We start from the raw sequence: 19,169 nt of genomic DNA, 5'->3' as shown, positions 1-19,169 counted from the left end.
TTCTCAATGGGCATATTGCTCTGGGTTACTCTCTTGATAATGCTAAGATCTTTTGCTGATCCCTCCTTCATTAGATATGCACCGTTGAAAATCATTGTATTGTATCAACATACTTGGCAATCTCTAAATCCTTCTAGAAAATTCCCTAATAAACATCTGCTTTACGTTATTTTGTCTAGTGTGAAAAATGAAAGGGTAAATCTCCAGATCCTCATCTTTTCGCTCTTTTACTACTTGTATTCCTAAGTTTTCCTTTTAGAGGAATTTTGTTTTACTACCCTTTGTTGAAATGTCGGCAGCAAAAAATCTTAAATTTAGTGGAAGACTATTCTATCTAGGTCATCAAAACAGTTTTTTCTCTAAGAAACCCCCACTCTCTTTCTTGCTACATCCCAGAACACCTTCTCTCTACTCATTCTTCTCACTCTTCCTGATATCACAGATTTAGAGAATCATCTTTGCCTTTTCAGTGTTACCTCTTTGTGATAAACTCACACTAAGTGTGTCTGTTTTCTATTCTTTTAGAACTTAGCCAGCTAAGTCTGTGCTTACTTGTTCTTGTCCATTGTCCATCCGGCTTGGAACAGGCAGACTGTCTTCTTCTCTGGAAGTACAATTACATTCCTGCTTAGTGAGGCTCATTTTCTGCTCAAGTTCATTTACCAAAACAGATCAAATCAGTTCCACTTTTCCACCCCACGTGCAGCCATTTTCCTTGCCCGTACAGTTCTCCCCCAGGCTTACCAAGTCCCATTTCATCCTTTCACCTTTGATAGTGTCATATTTTTTCTTAGTTACTTTGCCAACATTTTGAAATTTTTCCATTCTGAAGCATATCAGACTTTGAGATCCTCTTAAAAATTAACATTTTTTTTTAATTTGTATTGTGTTCTAAACCAGCCTCAGCTTCAATTACAAAACTGATTTTTAAGAATGTAAGAATAGCTATGCTGGTTCAATTGACCAAAAGTCAAGTACTTTGTCTCCAAGAGTGTCTGTAAGTGAACAGCTAGAAGATTTTAAACTAGGACAATCATTTACGATACACTCCCCCCTAGCAGCCTCCCAGCCTCTGACACTTAAGGAGCACAGGGCTAAGACCTAACTGGGAACAGGAGAGTAACCTCTGATTAGAGTTTTTGAGTCATTCTGTCTTTTAGGGCATACATATTTATGGCTAATATAAATACTAAATAATAACCATATGCAGAATCTCTAGCGTTCTCAGAGGTTCCTGCTATTCCACACCGATTTCTGCATAATGATAAAAAATAATATGCACCAGTAAATTAATAACCCCCATTTTTTGACTGTATAATGAAAAGGAATATATAATACACAGTAGTATATTTTAAAAGTATATTAACTAGTTCTTACTGTCAGGACAAAGTGCCACGGTCCTTTGGTACCATTTAGTTAAAATAATTGGAAAATGAACTGCCCAGAAAATAAATACATAATTGTCTCAGTGCTGTTGAAATAGAAGATATAAATGATTCTCCAGCTTTGCCTAGTTGAAAAGTATGTATATCTGCAACTAAATATGAGCTATTCAAGCACTGATTTTTTTCTGCTGACTTCCTTTTGTAATATACTTTCAGCTGAAAACTTGAGAAATGTATGTATTTATGGCTGACTCTCTGATCAAAGCATTAGGGGAAGCATTCTGCCTTGCTACTCTCCTCCCCTCCCCCCCAGTTCTGGTACTACCCTTATTTTCATCCTTCTCCATCTGTCTTCTTTCCTGATTGTCAACAGCTATTCATTCCTTTATTATTCATCTCAGAAGTTAAAACATAAAGTTCTTTTTAGAAAGACTAGTAATGAAGCTCTTGGGGAATGTAGATGGACTTTTACCACTTAACGTGGTATCTGTGGTTTATCTGTGTTGCTTTTACCTGACTTTTATTAAAGCATCATGAAAGCATGGTAAAGGCTATCACGTCCTTTTTTTTTGCTGTGAACCAGAGTGATAGAACAGAAAATCTCAAAAATAGGGCCTGGTTGGCAAAGGATTATTCTAATAATAGTCCTGCTTTCATCCACAATTCTCAAACAGTGATGAATGATGTTGCAGAGCATCTTTGTGATGCCGATAGTAGTGATTCTCTCACTGAAATGCCTAACAATAAAAACGGTATGTAGTTAATCTTCTGCAGATCACATTCAAAGACACACTGCTTCTGATCTAGTACATCTGACTTCCTTAAGCATGCAGGATGACAGCTGACTAAACATAGGCATAAAGGTTATGAGTGCAGCGTTTCATCTCCTCCATTCTTGTGACCTCTATGTTCTCTCCTTTATTTTTAGTCACCATCTCCCCTCATTTACCCCAACTGTCTCCACTGAATTCAGTCAAACTAATTTCACTTGCTTTCCTTCTCTTTTGTTTGCATGCTTTCTCCCACTGGTGCTTGCCTCACTCGCTATTTATTCATCCCTTTTCTCTTTCTCACTTCTTTTCGCTTTTTCATTCATTCTAGTACCTTTTGCCTCAATTTTCACTGTTCTGATTGATACATATTTTCTTTCATCTCACTTCTTTTATATGCTTTTTCCTTTAGCCCTCAATTAGCAACTGTCTGTTACTACTCCTTTCTCCTGTTAAGAGCCCTTTTATCCTCATCATTGCATTTATGTTCATTTATTCCTGTGTCCTCCTGTGGTGCTTTTCAATTCTCTTTCCTAGGACTGAGTAGATTTTTTTTTTTTTTTTAATTTCCTGGGAGGCCTGGAAATGAGAAACCATGCAGAAACACTTCTTGTGACCATCTTTTTAGCAGTACTGATTATTTCAAGAGGATGCAAATCCTTAAGTTTCCTCTCTCCAGCTAGAAGCTGGATGCTTTCTAGTGAAGAGAAGCAAATAAAATTCATGAAGCAAATACTAACCAAATTGTGGTACCTGCAAACAGATAGTGCAGCCATATTTTGAAGGAATCACATCCTGGAATTTCATCCCAGAGCATTAATATCTAGAATATGCCTAAATTGGTTAATAGGAAGAAAGTATTTGACTATTACCATGTGTAAATGAAAATAACTGTACTCAATGATTCCTAAATAGACAAACAAAATCATTTTGTAATATATCTTCAAACTTATTTTAAATATTGTACAGTTCATAGCCTATATAGTGATTTTTGCATAGTCTTCCTATCTGGCTTGATTCAGCTTGCTCTTTTATTTAAGATATTTTATGAATCAGCCATTATAGTATGCCTCTGAAATGGAAGCAACCAAAAATATTAACTTCAGGTGACGTAGCAAGAATATAGTGAGGAAGATAACATGTCCTCACTGTATTGTCCTCCAAAAAAGGTGAAATTAGCACATATGGTTCTTCTAGTAACTGTGTACACTGGGGATATTTACAGCAGCTGGGCCTAATTATTTTGAATGTTATTGCAGCTGTTACCTGCCCAACACCTCCCCAAATCTCTAATGGAAGGTTGGAAGGAACAAACTTTGACTGGGGATTCAGCATTAGCTATGTCTGCTCTCCAGGCTATGAGCTGTCTTTTCCTGCTGTTTTGACTTGTGTTGGGAACGGAACCTGGAGTGGTGAAGTACCTCAGTGCTTGCGTAAGTATTTCCTTTATGCTCCTGTATTTCTTTATTCTACCGTCTTTCTTTTTTCCTCTTTAGAGTGCTCACTGTTTTTTTTCAGCAGTGGCTTAGTTCATTTCAGACTTGGGCAAATACATTCCTTTTATATTTTCTAAGATCATAAGGTAACTTATGGATTAGGGAAGAGAAAGGAAGACACACAAATCTTATGTGAGCACATAGGAAGCCTCAAAAAAAAAAAAAACACAAAAGGAATATTACAGGCAATGCATATCAAATAATCCCAAGCAAATCAAGACTGAGAGGTCCTGTCTTCTTTTAGATCCAGCTACATATAGAACAAAGGAGGTCTCGTAAAGTCTTTTATTTACTCATTACTTATGCTAAACTTTTTCTGGTGTCACAGGGAGTTTTGTCTATCATCAGTGTTGACTAGACCCCAGTGTGATACCTTGACAATTGTATTTTTTCCCCTATGCTATGGGGAAGTTATGACTTTCAGGTTAATAAAAATTACTGCTTAAAACTCATAACACCGATGGATTTTATATTACTGTGAATTTCATTACAATAGCAAATATGCCTTGTCCTTTGGGTTGGTGTCATTACAGTGATTACTTTTTTTAAGTGATTGTGTTGCTTTTCAGAGATGTTCAATTCATTGTACTGAAAAGTGTCATGTTCTTGAGCAGGGAGTCTAACTGGAAGAAGATGATTCCATCTTTGTGGCTTTACAGTTTCCAAAGTTTCATTTGAGTTCTTTTACTATATCTCTGCATTATTCCTATTTCCCTTTCAAAAATGTCTTCCACTCTGGCTATATTTAAATCCTACTTATATGAAAGTATATCATATAGATTCTTTCTTTTTCTTTTTTTTTTTTTCCTAATGATATTCTCATACCATAAGCAACAGTTCCTTAGTGCTGCTGAAACTGTATATTTCAGAATGGGAATAGGGTGAAAACATTGTTTCTGGGAAAAATACTTAACAGCTTACAAGCCTGCTTGACCAAAGGTGATATCCACTATTTGTTGCCTAAGTTCACTATATGGAGCTCTTTTAGAATCCACTGTAGTAAGAAGATCAAGACCTTGAAAAATGCTTTTCTTCATTTTGGTCTTGATTTTTTGTCCTTCCTTTCAGTTGTGGGTATCACTTGAAGTATCTATCATCTTAGACGTTGGAATACTGCAATATACTCCACAAAGGGGCTCCACCTTAAACTTTGAAATGTGTAGTTAGCGCAGAATGCAGCTGCCCAAGAGTTAAAGGCTGTTTCATGCAGAGATTGCATTAACTCAGTGCTGTTGATGTGCAGTGGTTACCCATTGGCTTGCAATAGAGATCAGCTGGCAGCCAATGCTTGTCAAAGAGCTTAAACTAGCTGCCATCTGGCAGAAATGAGAGGGAACTGGTAAAAGTCATTCTCAATGAGCAATCTTTAAGCAGATCCTGACATCAGAAATTTAGTTCCCAGCTTGGTTCCATGCAGCCTTTAGCTGAAGACATGCAAGGGGGGCATGGAATTATTGTTGTGGAACTGTGACACAGAGTAACTATTCAGAATGAAATACAGCCATGTCTTTGTTTGGCTATTTGTCATCTATGATCTAGTAAATTTTTTTAATTCATGGTATAGTATCTTCTATCAGGAGAGGAATACTGTTTTTATAAGCTTGACAATAGAAAGCAAATGAAGCTATAGGCCTATGCCTGAAGCTGCCTAATTACAGATTTAAATTAACGTTCATCAATTAAATGTCTTTGAAGAATGAGGTTCTAGAGGGTAAGAAGGTTGAGGAAAGTGTTTAGCAATGTTCCAGATGTGATAATAGTGGTGGTAGGCTGCTGCTTTTTTTTTTTTTTTTTTTTAAATGCTCTATTTGAAGGTAATCCAACCTCCCAGCCTCAGTGCCTGAGCTCCACTGCTATATCTTTATTAAAGGCTCTCAGAATCCTTAGAAAAACTTTTCCACTGGGAATAGGAGATCTCTCAGAACTTCTAGTCCGCTACAACTTTAGTATGTACTGTAGTCCCCTCTTTCAGTAATGGAGAAAAACTACTGTGAATTACTATAGTGCCTGGTTTCCATGGTTACCTATATAAAAGGCAGCTAGCAGTTATTTCACAACTGGGTAAAGGTGATATCCCTATCACAAATGAGATGATAGAGTTGTTTATTTTTATAAAAATTTAACGGCTCACTAGAACAGCATTTTTTAATGTGAGGATTTTTTTCCCCCCTGAGAGTGTTTGCTACCTTACTAATGCAAAGAACTGATCAGGAGATGATTTCAAGTTTCTGTGTTGAAAATCTATAAGTGTGTCATATATTTATAGATTAAGAATTCCATAGAACTTTACTGATGAAAATATAACCTGCAATGGTGCTTTGTCATTCAGCCAGTGAGATTCCTTGTGGCTCTGCCCTCAGCTCATAGACCTTTTTGGAAGTGGGCCTATAATTTTGCAGACAATCCCTTCTGCTAAAAACCATGAAATCGGATCCATTGTAGATTAAGCCTTTTCTTCTAGGCTAGGTTTCTGTGCATGAAGTTCTGGTACAGTCAGTCAGTCTCCAAAGTGATGGGTAGAGACCAGGAGCATTTCATGTGAGCAGATCCTTTGGAAGGATAAAGACCTAGGCAATAAAGATGGAAATATTAGAAATGTATTTTGAAAAGTGATTTTTTAATACATGTAACTTAAATTTTGTTTGTAGAGAGAAAGATGGAGCTGAAGTTTCTGCTCTGTGTTGAACATGTCCTGTAGAAATATGTCTTTATGCACATCTAAGTTAGTGGGTTTTTTTTTTTTAATTGTATTATAACATTTTCTGGTTGACATGAAATTAGACTTTACCATACTGGAATTCATGATGTGTCAAGCAATAACATAGCCTGATGGCACAGGATTTACCATAGCTTATTGCATTTCCTGAATCAATTATTCAAAATCCAGCTTATGACAATAATCAGTACTTTATGTTGCAGAAGGAGGCCAGTAAATTTGTCAGCAGTGCACCCTAGTCAGTTGTGCTGTGAAATATGCATAAGAAATCTTTCAGGAGTTAGGTTTAAAATAAAAATACCAATTAAAGACTACTATGTTCTTAAAGTCAAATTTATCTCTTCTAATAAAAGTTTATTAATGGTTGACTTCTGGATTGCTGCTGCTGAAATTCTTGTTTAATATGTTTTATATATATGGCTAATTATACATGCACATATGTGTATGTATAGTTAGCCATATATACATACGTATGTATGTATAGTTAGCCATAATAACTTTCAAGTGTTGTACTTCTGTAAACACTAGATCTTATCCTTCAGTGAAGGATGAGGAGGTAAGCATTTACCATTCTTAAAATCTGTCTGCTAAATCCTTTAATTGTACAAAAATGTAGAACAATGGCAGAGAGCAGGAGAGGGCAGGAGACAAAGGTTAAATATTTGTTACGCTCTCTAATTGCCCTCTACGGGAGGGTTTGCAGGTTGGTATTGTTTGAGGAGTAGGGACAGAGGTGAAATGTAGATATTTTGTGCTAAAGCAAAGAACTCTTGCATACCTGGAGTATCAACTTCAAGCTACTGACCAATCCCACTACTTAAGCGTTTTGAGCAACTAGCAAAACTACTGCACACTGAAGCAGACTAAAGATGAGGTCTCTAGTCTCGCATTGAATTGCTATCAAATGCTTCTGTGTTTTTGGGGTTTTTTTAAGTATGAAATTTGGAATAACTACCTGATTGAGTTCACGTGTTATTTTCATATATTTTAATAAATGACAAATGCCTTTTCTATCATGTCTTTTCTCATAGCAAAGTTTTGTGGAGACTCTGGAGTGCCTGCTCAAGGGAAAAGAGAAGGCAAGAGCTTCATCTATCAGTCAGAAGTCTCTTTCAGCTGCAATCCTCCTTTTATTTTGGTTGGCTCCAGCACTAGGATTTGCCAAGCAGATGGTACGTGGAGTGGCTCGTCTCCTCGATGTATAGGTAAGGTGACATCCATAATATTGAAATTTCTTGAATTCTTATTGTTCTTTATCTGCTCAGTCAATCTAGGAGTTTTCAGCTATTTTGAATTATTCTGGTGCTATTCTATACTTCCTAGAAATTAAAGCACCTTAATTTTTGTTTCCTTAGCTTACTGCATGCTGTGAACAAATAATTTTGTAATACATTTGTATTTTTAACTAAAATATTGTAATTTGTTTTGTCATTTATTGTAATTTTTTTTAAGAACCTACTCGCACATCATGTGAAAATCCAGGGGTCCCACGACATGGATCACAAAACAACACATTTGGCTATCAGGTAGTGTATACCATATATATATGTGTGTGTGTGTGTGTGTATATGTGTATATATATATATATTTAATAATTACCTTGTCTGTTAAAGTCCTTATAATGCCTCAAAGTTAGAAACTCTTAATTAGAGGTGCAGAAACTGCTTGTGCCTTGAAAAGAGTTAATTGTTTGAGTGGTACTGTCTTTCCTTAGTCCTAGCTGCCAGATTACACTGACCTTGTCGCCCTGTTAGCAGTGCTTTGCACTTCGTGAAACCCTGGTGGTCAAGGTCTGCTTGGTTTTACTTTGAAGATGTTCAGTATCTCAACACCAATGTGTGCTCCCTACTGTTTGTCAAGTATGTTTTTCCACCTTAAAAGACTGTATGCATTGTGCTAAACTGCTCGTGCACGCATACTCTAAAAACCAACAGAATTCTTTTTTCCTGAGAGAACTTCTGTCTTCACATGTGGAAATGATATGACCAAAAAAAGAATACAGAGTCACTGAAGCTGGAAGGCACCTCTGGAGATCATCTGGTCTAACGCCCCTGCTGAACTAGGGTCACCTTGAGCAGGGTCCCTGTCCAGTTGGGTTTTTAATATTTCCAAGGATGGAGGCTCCACAGCCTCTCTGGGCAACCTGTTCCAGTGTCTGACCACTCTCACAGTAAAAAAGTTTTCTCTTATGTTTAAGTGACATTTCCTGTGTTTCAGTTTGTGCCTGTTGCCTCTTGTCCTTTCACTGGGTGCCACTGAGAAGTGTCTGGATCCATCTTCTTTAGTCTTCCCCTGTCAGATATTTATACACATTGATCAGATCCTCCCCCAATATTCTCTTCTCCAGGCTGAACAGGCCTAGCTCTCAGCCTTTGCTCCTATGAGAGATGCTCCAGTCCCTAAATTATTTTTGTAGCCCTCCACTGGACTCACTCCAGTAGCTCCGTCTCTCTCTTGTATGGGGGAGCCCAGAACTGGACACAGCACTCTAGATGCGGCCTTACCAGGGCTGAGTAGAGGGGGAGGATCACCTTCCTCGACCTGCTGGCAGTGCTCTTCCTGATGCAGCCCAGGATGTTGTTGTGCCACAGGGACTTGTGGCAAAAGAAGGAATGGTGTCTGCATGTGCTCCCATCTGCGAGACATTTCCTCTGTTTATAATGCTATACCTGCAAAAAAAAAAAAAAAAAAAAAAAACTTTGGTCATTTGTTATGTATTTTGGTTCATACAAAATGCTATTTTGACGTAGCATTGCTTAAAAAATGGGGGTTCTTGTTTTCAGCATTGGAAAACCTTTCTTGTAATTTAAGGAGGAACCTTTAGCTTTGTTACATTGATTGAACTGTAATGATATCAAAATGTGAAATTGAAAAAGCTACTGAATTTCTAATTACACGTGATAGTTACTTCAGTGAGACTTTTTCCTCAGTGTGACTTTTCCTGAAAAAATAGTTCTCAGATGCGAGAATCTGACCTATAATTTGCTAGGTATAAAGTTAGTCTACCAGAGACAAACCAGGTTCTTCTTTCACCCCCACCATTTTACATCAGGAATAGTTCCATTAAATTAGTAAAATTGTATCAGTGTAAAATGAGTATGAAGGAGAACAGAATTAGGTTGATCATTCTTATGATTGCCATGTGATGTGTGTTTGGATCCATACCAACTTAGAGTCAAAAAACTATTCTGATCCTGCTATGTCTATGTTTGCTGTCAGGGCTGGGAGCTCCAGTCACGTGAAGATGAAGAGGCAGAAGAGTGAGCTAGCAGCTCTCAGGTTATACATGGCACTCGTCTATTAGCAGGATTCAAATGAAGACTGCAGGTTGCCAGTAATGCAAGAAAGGACTGATTGAAATTTTGAGCAGATATACAGCACAGACATCGTTTATAACAGGGTTGTAGCGAAAGACTTTTCAAAGGATTGTGGCCAAAGATTCCTTTGGTTTGTCACTTTGGTGTCCTTTATCTCCTGCTTAGTGAGAGTTTTATCAGTATTTGGAATTTTTAGATTCTGCTAGATCACAGTCATAAAGAAGTGATAATATATTTGACTCAATTTTCTCCAGGGAATAAAGTGTAGGGTGTTTCATGCCAAGATAGAACATGCAGAGGCAGTCCTTGGGCTATCTTCCTTTGAGTATCATACAATATTATGCTAGAGAGCAACTCCTTATTCAACTGTCTAAGAAATGAATCACTGCAATGACCATCTTCTGCAATTTTATTGTCAGAATTTCTCTGGCATATTAATGAGCCCTTCTTATGCTGAAGAAGCAATGTGACCTCTATCATTTGAGATGAAGTTGTGAATGAAAGCATCACTCACACCTAGTGTGGAACTGCTAAAATAACAGGCAAAATGTCAACTGATAAATAATATCTAAAACAAGCATAGCTGCTGGCAGAATTTATACCCTTGAACCCATGATTATAAGGCTGGTGTCTTGCAGATTAATGGGGCAAATCTGTTCAACAACACTTCTCTTGTAAACTGTATAAGCTGCATGTCCCTTGCCTAACCCGCAGCTTATCCTCAAGCTCTCGTGTAATGAATTGGTTCTATATAGAAACTAAATGTTTGCATGTCAGTTTCTGTCACTGTAAATACGATTGCTTAGTTAATATAGGACAGGATATCATTCTCACAGATGAAGCTAAGTTTAGCTCCTTATTGGGTAGAAAGAATGGCAGTAGAATGATCCGTTCCAGACAACTTATCATCCATAGTTCCTGGAAAGAAATATTACATAACTATATGTTTAATGACTCATTTAAACCACTGATGTATAACTGAATTCATGTTATGTTATAACTGGCTGCTTGTATGAATGGGATAATAATATGATGATTTTTTTTTTCTATCCATCGGAGAAAGTTAAAGAATAATTTGAATTTATACCAAAAATACAAAAGACAATAGGGCTTTGGTACTTTGTCTGATAGATTCCTTAAGTTCTATATTATTTTTAAAAACAGACCAACAGAGCTTATGCAGAATTAATCAAAATGGCTTGCAGTTGGCAAATGAATAATACAGAGTTGTTACTATTGAATATATGAGAAGCTTTCTGACTCTAAACCAGATTTTTTTTCTCATGTGGGGGTTTGCTTTTTTTTTTTTTTTTTTTTTTTTTTTTTTTTTTAAACCTCCCTTAAGCATTTCACATTGTTAACTAAAAGTAATGAAGTCACTTAAGTGACTAAATACTTAGTTGCTAAGTTTTTAATTTATATCTCTGTCTCAAAAAATTAGACAGTAGAATTCAAGCCTTCAGATGTGGCATCTTGATTTGGTGCTTTTTTGACAACTGATAATATTTCTTCTTCTCCTGGTTATATTGCTGACTATATCTACCCTTCACAATACAAATGCCAAGTCATGGATTTCCACAGCACTGTTTTTGGCTTTCCTCTTGATTATCTGTTTCCCTGTCTTATTGCTTGACTTGAAAGTTCAGGCATGTCTGACATGTTTCCAGACCTGACCAAGAGAGAGGAGTATCAAAACTCCTGTATCCTGTGCTAACAAAAAGCACACATATCACCACCTCACAGTTTAGCAGTGCTTCAACTGTTAAAGAGGACTTTTGTAATAAAGCGTTCAAATGTCCACCAAAAATACTAGTTTAGTGCTACTTGGATACCAGACATAGCATGTGGCATCACTTGGTATGACTCCTGTGCTTCTAGATTGTTTACTCTTCATCTGGCTATTTTTGATTTCACAGATCTATCTTAGCAACATGTTACAATGAAGAGCTATTACAGAGACCAACTGTCTTTATTGATGAAGTGGATATTTGCTGAGTCCTAATCTGGAAAATAAATTGCTTCTTGGAAAGGAATATATCTTCAGATGTATTGCTAGTAATATAGGAAATTGTTCTAAACATTTCTAAACTGTTACTTCAGCTCAGTATCTTCCGTATCATTACAGCTTATGCTTAAAGTGTTATAAACAGTCATATATGCCAGACATTTTAGTTTTAGTGGTTTTGCAACATATGTTTTTTCAGAAATTCAGCAATGTTCCCTTACATTAAAGCTTGAAGAGAGCCAAAGAGTAATATGAATTTAGAAAGGAAAAAAGCCATATTACAGCGGCAGTAGCCTTGTATTAGCTCTTGGGTTTTATTTTATGAAATGCCATACGAAATGCTATCTGAAGCATTTGAAAGCTATCTGATACAGAGCAACCTTATAAAAGTTCTTCTGTGAATGTAATGTTTATAAAAGCCATAGTGTTGTTAGAACTGTGGCATGAAATCCTCAAAGAAGTGTTGTCATACAGAAGAATAGCTCTCTCCACTAGCACAGTTGGCATCATTAACTTCTTCAATGAAAATATAACTTTAGCCTTACCAGACACTACATAATTTCCAAAAAGGATGAGAGTTATGTTGTATCTTTTATCATGCAAATGTATATAGAACTACAAAGAATAACTGCATAAATAGCACAACTCTTTCATGTACTGTCCTAGGTAACCAGGATAGGCACTTAATTATAACTAAAAATCACTGTTCATTATGTTATCAAAGTAGTTTCAAAAATCCTATTATGACTCTTATGCTTAATTCTTAATTACCAAAGCTATCCAGTCTTCTAGAAACTCTCCCTCTGACTGTAGAAGTTTAGGGCTAGGATGTATTACCCTCAAATTCTTGCTATGGGCAAAATACACCTCATAAATTTTCCTATGAGGAAATACACCTCATAAAGACAAGAATTTGTAGTTTAATTGAAGTCTTAACAGTCTAATCCAAGAATCCTGATTAGTCCAGATCTAATTATTATGGGGGAGGGAATTAATACTACTTCTGTACAGAAGAGTATCTCAATAATAGCTCAGTTTTAATTCTTATACATGCACTTCCTGGTTTCTAAACTTTTTTCTGATTCCTTCCACTTCTCTTGATCCTGCGGGCTCTGGCATCAGTCTGGTGTTGGTGGTGTGTGTTACAGTGTCAGTGTCTGGAGTGTTTCCCTGGGAGGAATGTGATTTTGATTTCTTTTCTTCTTTTTTGCTCACTCTCCTTGATTCGCCTGGAGCTGTTTTTACGTTTTCTAACTTGCTTCTGCACCTTGCTCTTTCTTCATTGATCTGCAGCTCAACCTTACATCAAAATGTACTATATATGGTGTGTTCCATGTATGTTAATTACTTTTTTTTTCTTTTGTTACACCTAAGACCTGATTTTGTCCAGCTCCAGGTCTGCATTTCTTTAACTGACCTTGGGTGAGTTTAGAGCCATGGGGTCTCCAGTGCTGAGTGTGTGCCCTGTCTCTTGTCAACCCATGCCTGTGTCCTCTTCCCAGCATCCTTTGTTCCATTTTCTCAAGGGCTATATCATACCAGATCTGTATTTCTTCATACTACTTCATGATTTTAGTCATAAATATTTCATTCGGCATGGAATAGGAACTTGTTATTACTATGTATATAACACCATGGTTATAAAATTAGCCTCAGTCACCTGGTAGAAGAAAATTTGATGTTTCAGCTAAACCAGCTAAAATCAAAGCTCCAAGCAGGGCCAGACAAGTTCACACAAAGGAAGCCTGACAAGCATCTGCCTGAGGTCTTGCAAAGGCACTGTCCTGTAACTAGTAATGGCAATTTTGCATTTCTGGGCTACATGATTACAGATACAGCAAAAATTTTGGGAGTTGTATTTTCTTTCACTTAAAGTATGTTGCTAAATGTTCATGGAGAGAAAGAACTGGCATTCTCTTAGCCTTTCATTCCTTTGATGTGAATTGCTTGGGTGGAGAAGCTCATTGCAGTGTGCTGGTGTTCTTTGGTAAATAGAAGACCAAGAAAATTGAAATGTAGAGTCAACCGTGAAAGTTAGAAATATATTTGATTTGTATAAACAATATAAGAAATAATTATATTATTATATATTATATTTATCCTTATTATCTAGAGGATTATCCTATTCTTAATAAATAGTTACAGATTGATATTTATGCCTTTTCTTCTCTAAATGCTGTTTCTCCTCTATTAAGGAATAGCAAATATCTAGTCTTTGGTTCTTAGCAAAAGGAAAAATTGAATTTTCGAATATCCGCACCACAAGTGATACTATGGAAAAAGCGGCTATGGAACAGAGATATCAAACTACACACAAAGAAATCTCTTTTTTCAAGGTTGAGCACAAATACTGTGGTATGGAGTAGTTCTTCTTAAAACATTTCAGGTATTTCAGGTGTTTTCCCCAGACCTCTACACCAATTCTTCTATGCAAGTTGAATAACAAAAAGTTTGGATAATACAGAACATCTTCTCAAGACTGAGAATTTGTTTATTTTTTTAAGAATATGCAAGACTGTATTATAGTGCCACCTGGTGCTTATGGCATAACAGTATTGTAAAACAGACTTTCCTTGAGGTAGTAACACTATACTGGGAAAGTATATTACTTCTAACATACTCCTTTTTTTCAGGAGCAGGCAGCCTCATTCTTTTCTTTGTTTATTTTTAACCTGATCTTGAATAGCATGGAAGCACTTCTAAAATCATCCTCAACAACTGGACAACTATTGTATTTTTTTCTGCTGCTTTTGGGATCTACATGTAAAGGTTATGTTTCCCTAATATGGATGTTGGTGACATTCATTTTTATGGATGTTTTCCTTGTGTGTTTAAACCAGGAAGAGGATCTAATGAAAGTGACTTCATTGTTAGTTACTCTTTTGGATAGAAAAATAAATTTTGAAAGATGGCTTCATTTTTTAATACCACCACAATTTTTTATAGAAAGAAGGAAGGCTATCAACACAAATTTTCCACTTACAAAATGGCACAAGTTGCTAAAGTATCTTGTTGATGTATTTGTTATACTGAACTTAAAAACTGATTTAAGGTATACGCACTAATGCTATAGGTTTGGCAGCTTGCATAAACCTTGATGAATGACAGGGCATTGTGCAGGGAAGATGAGCAGACAGTGGAAAAATTTCTGTGCGTTTCTGCTCTTCAGGTGAACAGTTTTTCCTTGATGTGTCTGCCCAGTGGGGGACTCTGCTCATGAAGAACTAATGCAAAGTCATGAGAAGTTAGGGAAGAGAAAAAAGCCACAGAAAAAATCGGAAGAACACAGCTCTTCCCTTTTTCACTGTTGTCCGTTGAGTCCTGTAGGCCTAACACTTTAGGGATATGATTTTTCAGCTCTTTCAACTCTCAAAGTATGAACTTTTTGTTCATACCATTCTTGATGAGTAGAATTACTATATACTGAATTTTACTGAATACACTGAATACATTTTAGGTATTGTTTGTGATCTGTTGACCTTTTATTCCTCCAAAGAGATTCTATCCAATGAAAAATTTATTTTGGATAATATGCTCATAAGAAGGTGCTAAATAATTAACCCTAGAAGTAGCTGAAATTGTCAAGATTGCTGTTATCTCGTAATTTAAATATTGCCCCTATTTAGATACCATTGAGCTAATATATGAAAGATAATCGTATCCTGAGAACTGTTGAACTCCAAAAAGAAGAATTCTCTTTTTTTTAAAAAAAGCACACAAAATGTTAATTAAAAGTAAGTGAGGTACTGTGACTCAGTAATTAAAAGCCACAGAATAGCTTTTCCTTGAGCTGTTATTGACAACCAGAGTTTTGAGTCTGTTAGTTACAGTGCAGAATTAGAAATCTGAGTATGAGTACCCAAATAACTTTACCTCTAATTTTTATTGATTTCCATGAGGTCCAGCTACTCCCCATTACAAAAAAATTAAGCTACTTTTTCTAAATACTTTATATTCAGGAAGATCATAAATTCCTCTTTGAATGAATAGCATGTAAAAAAATTAAATATATTATTCATATGTATACTAAGAAACTACAGTTGCTAATAGTCATGCTGGGGTTTGGGCTATTTTAATGTGAGCAAGAGTGCAAGGATGCTGGGGTCAAAGACAATGTCAAAGTATTGTGTGCTTTGACAGCTAAAGATTAAATAGGTAGGTGTTCTTGGCTTGTTTTGAATGGAGATTATTTTGCTATGGACAGATTCCTGAACTTTCATATGACTAGTAGTGGTTGTTGTTTCAAATAAACCCTTACCAGAAAAAGAGGACTTCTATTTCATGTAACTTCTGTAACTGTTAGTGTTTTCCCACTATACGCTTCATCTTGAAAGTGGTTTAGTGTACTTCAAAATCTTTTAAAAGTAATTACATAGTCCAATGAGCACTGTAAAGAGGAAAAAAAAAAAAAGAGATGCATTTTAAATCACATACAGTGTTGATGAGCTATTATCTGCAGCTCATGGGTTATTATTAAATTCCATTCTGATGAGAGGCTTGAGTTGAAATGGAGTAGTACTATAAAGGTTCAAATGACTGCTTGTAGCAGTGAAACACTATTTCCGAGGATTAAGCTAATGTGAAAGAGCTTACATTTTACCTTCGGGCATCAATTTGAATCAAGCCTTCTACATTTAATCAAAAATTAAAAAACAATACAGAACCATAAATATGCTGCTACATACAGTTCAAGTTCTTCAGCTTCTCTTTTCAACATTGGTTGATAAATACATTAATACAGCTCACTACAGAGTGGCAGATGAGATCTATGCACCTTGATATTTGAGTTAACCACTCACAGCATGTAATAAACTGCTCTCTGAGTGATATACTTGTAATCTAATTTCCCTGAATTTGATGGAAACTGAGAATTATTTGCACTTTCCTCTATTTCACAGTGACTAGACATGCTGAACAAGTTATTCCATGTTATGGCTGTGCAGAAACAGTTCCATTTGACAAATACCCATTATAAGAATAATAATTACAAGCAAATCTCAATGAATTCCCATTGTAAATTTTAATGTGCTCATGTTCTGTTTTCTAGTATGTGTGCTGTCTAAATAGTCTTTTTTTACTTCACATCATGAAAAAAGAAAATATTTTAGCAACATTATAATTTCTGAAGCATGAAATAGCATTGTTGACCACTGTTGTGTGTTCCAATGGAAAACTTCTCATTATAATTTGTTGCTTCATGCCAACATTCCACAAAGGTGGTTCAGCAAAGGTCCAGCAGGACCTATTACCCATTGAGGGTGTGCAGCTTCCCTGGGTTACTTCCAGGCTGCCTGTCTGCCTCCTTGGCAGGTTTCCCTGCTAGACTGACTCCAGTCCCGAGCTGGGGCACCGTGGGAATCTTGGCTTCAGACCCACAGCGCCTTGACTGCTCCAGGCCTGGAGCGGCACACCAGAGAGATCACAGGAGATGAGGGTTTGATTCTCTTCCACAGAGGATTTCTGCGGAGGGGAAAGTAATTTAAACATGACTGAAGCAAAATGGTATTTCATATCAAGAAGGCTCTACGAAACTAATTTACTTTCAACAGAAAGGGCCTCAGAATTTACCCAGCCTGTATTATGTGCAGGAGTTTGCTGTTGAATTTGAAAAAAACTGATATTTTCTCATGACAATATTAATGTGCTTTCTACATTTCAACAGGTAGGAAATGTTGTTCAGTTTCAGTGTAAAAAGGGACACCTTCTCCATGGATCAACAACCAGAACTTGCCTTCCTGATCTTACATGGAGCGGAATTCAGCCAGAATGTATACGTAAGTGATGGATAGAGTGAATAAATATTTCTGCTAATCCTAAAGTTAATAATTAGTTTCTAACAAGGCTATTTAAGTTAACTTTATAATAACATCAATGTAACAAAGTTAATAGACATTTACATCACTAGCTTACAGCAGCTAGAAATATAAAATGAAATTTAATGAGTAAAAGAATTCTGGTTTTGTTTTTTTCTACAGTAGCCTGTAGAATTGAAAAGAATTAAAATCACAAGACTATCATGGGTATTCATTAATACTAAATTTGATCCCTGCTGAAGGACAGAGACTCTTTCAGCTGGCCAAAGAGATACTGAAAATGGTAACAGTTTCCAGTAAGGAGAGTGCAACTTTTCTGGTTAAGAAGGTGCAAAGAGTCAGGAAGACATGGTGAGAACAGGAAAGCCCTGTTCAACCGTAGCATCTACTGGACTACATAGTTATTATGAGTTGTAGAAGAGAGTTTGAACTCTTGTCTCCCAACTAGTTTGTCAGAATGTTTTGAAGAAGGGAGAAAACAAGTTTTGTAATTAGAACTTACTGAATACGAAATGGAGAGAACCTTCTTACTGGGGCACAGCAGAAAAGCTTTTCAGTGCTTAGATGTTTTACGCTTCAGTAAATAGTGCTAATTTACCAAAGATATCAGTTAACCATTCTAGTTTCTTCAGCTAGCCAGCAACTATTCAGCTCAGGGAAATAGTCTCATCTTATAAGAGAAGCATTATAGGATCACTTCAGCATATGGTGAACATATCCACAGAAGAAAATAGCCTTAGTGATTCAGTTGGTGCTGATGTTCCTACTAAGCAAATATCAAATCGGTAGCCCAGTATTGAAAGGTCAGCTCTGCTCCTGGTGGTACACTGTTTTTCAGATAACATAAGACTCTCAGATGCTGGTGATTGTTAAAGATGTGAGACACTTTTCTTGAAATTAGGATTGTTAATTAATTTCTGTAGCTGATACTTAAAACTGTCCTCACCTAAAATGTCATAGCATTTTCCTAAGTGACCCACTTATTTACTGTTAATCAATGCTACACAGGTGTTACAATTCGTATAATGTCATGATGTTTGTCTTCACATAAGCAGACACAATTTTGATCACGCAAGAGTGCATTTAAGTTGATTCTTGGTCTCTTGCAGAGGAAAGGTCTATTTTTAAGAGTATATTTGCAGGCTCATAAAAGTAGTTCATAGAATATGTAATGCATTTTAATATGAATTAAGAAAGAACATTTGTATGTTATTCCTATTGATGTTTCTATCTTAATTAGTTACCCTTCACAATGTGCATAGATTATTCCTTCAGAAATATTTTCACCATTTTGACTAAAGTATAATTCATGTTTTTTTTGTAGCTCACAGCTGTAAACAACCAGAAACACCAGCTCATGCTAATGTTGCAGGAATGGATCTTCCCTCACTTGGCTATACGTTGATTTATACTTGTCAGCCAGGCTTCTTTCTGGCAGGAGGGTCAGAGCACAGAGCCTGTAGATCCGATGGCACATGGACTGGGAAAGTTCCAGTTTGTGAAGGCAAGCTCTTCTGTTTCCCCCTCTTTCACTCCATCTCTCATATATCACATTTCAGTGATTTTGTTTACTTGCAGTCTAATAACAATAAGGCAGAATGGTGAGGACAACTAAGAGGGAGAATATCTAAGGGGATAACTGTAATCCTTTGTCCACTGTGTTTAGT

General features: G+C 36.4%; 1 protein-coding gene across 1 annotated transcript in view; it reads left to right on the top strand.

Moving 5' to 3' along the window:
- The window catches only part of CSMD3 (CUB and Sushi multiple domains 3), a 693,764-nt gene that overhangs the window by 657,127 nt on the left and 17,468 nt on the right, over positions 1–19,169 (top strand). The window contains exons 61-65 of the mRNA XM_026101199.2: positions 3,415–3,588; positions 7,399–7,572; positions 7,820–7,893; positions 17,352–17,463; positions 18,827–19,006. Coding sequence (XP_025956984.2) covers positions 3,415–3,588; positions 7,399–7,572; positions 7,820–7,893; positions 17,352–17,463; positions 18,827–19,006 — 714 coding nt within the window. The remainder of the gene's footprint in view (positions 1–3,414; positions 3,589–7,398; positions 7,573–7,819; positions 7,894–17,351; positions 17,464–18,826; positions 19,007–19,169) is intronic.

The sequence above is a fragment of the Dromaius novaehollandiae genome, chromosome 2 (assembly GCF_036370855.1).
Source record: "Dromaius novaehollandiae isolate bDroNov1 chromosome 2, bDroNov1.hap1, whole genome shotgun sequence".
NCBI classification, from domain to species: Eukaryota; Metazoa; Chordata; class Aves; order Casuariiformes; family Dromaiidae; genus Dromaius; species Dromaius novaehollandiae.
Note: the sequence above shows the minus strand (reverse complement) of the source record. Positions and strands in the feature narration are given on the sequence as shown.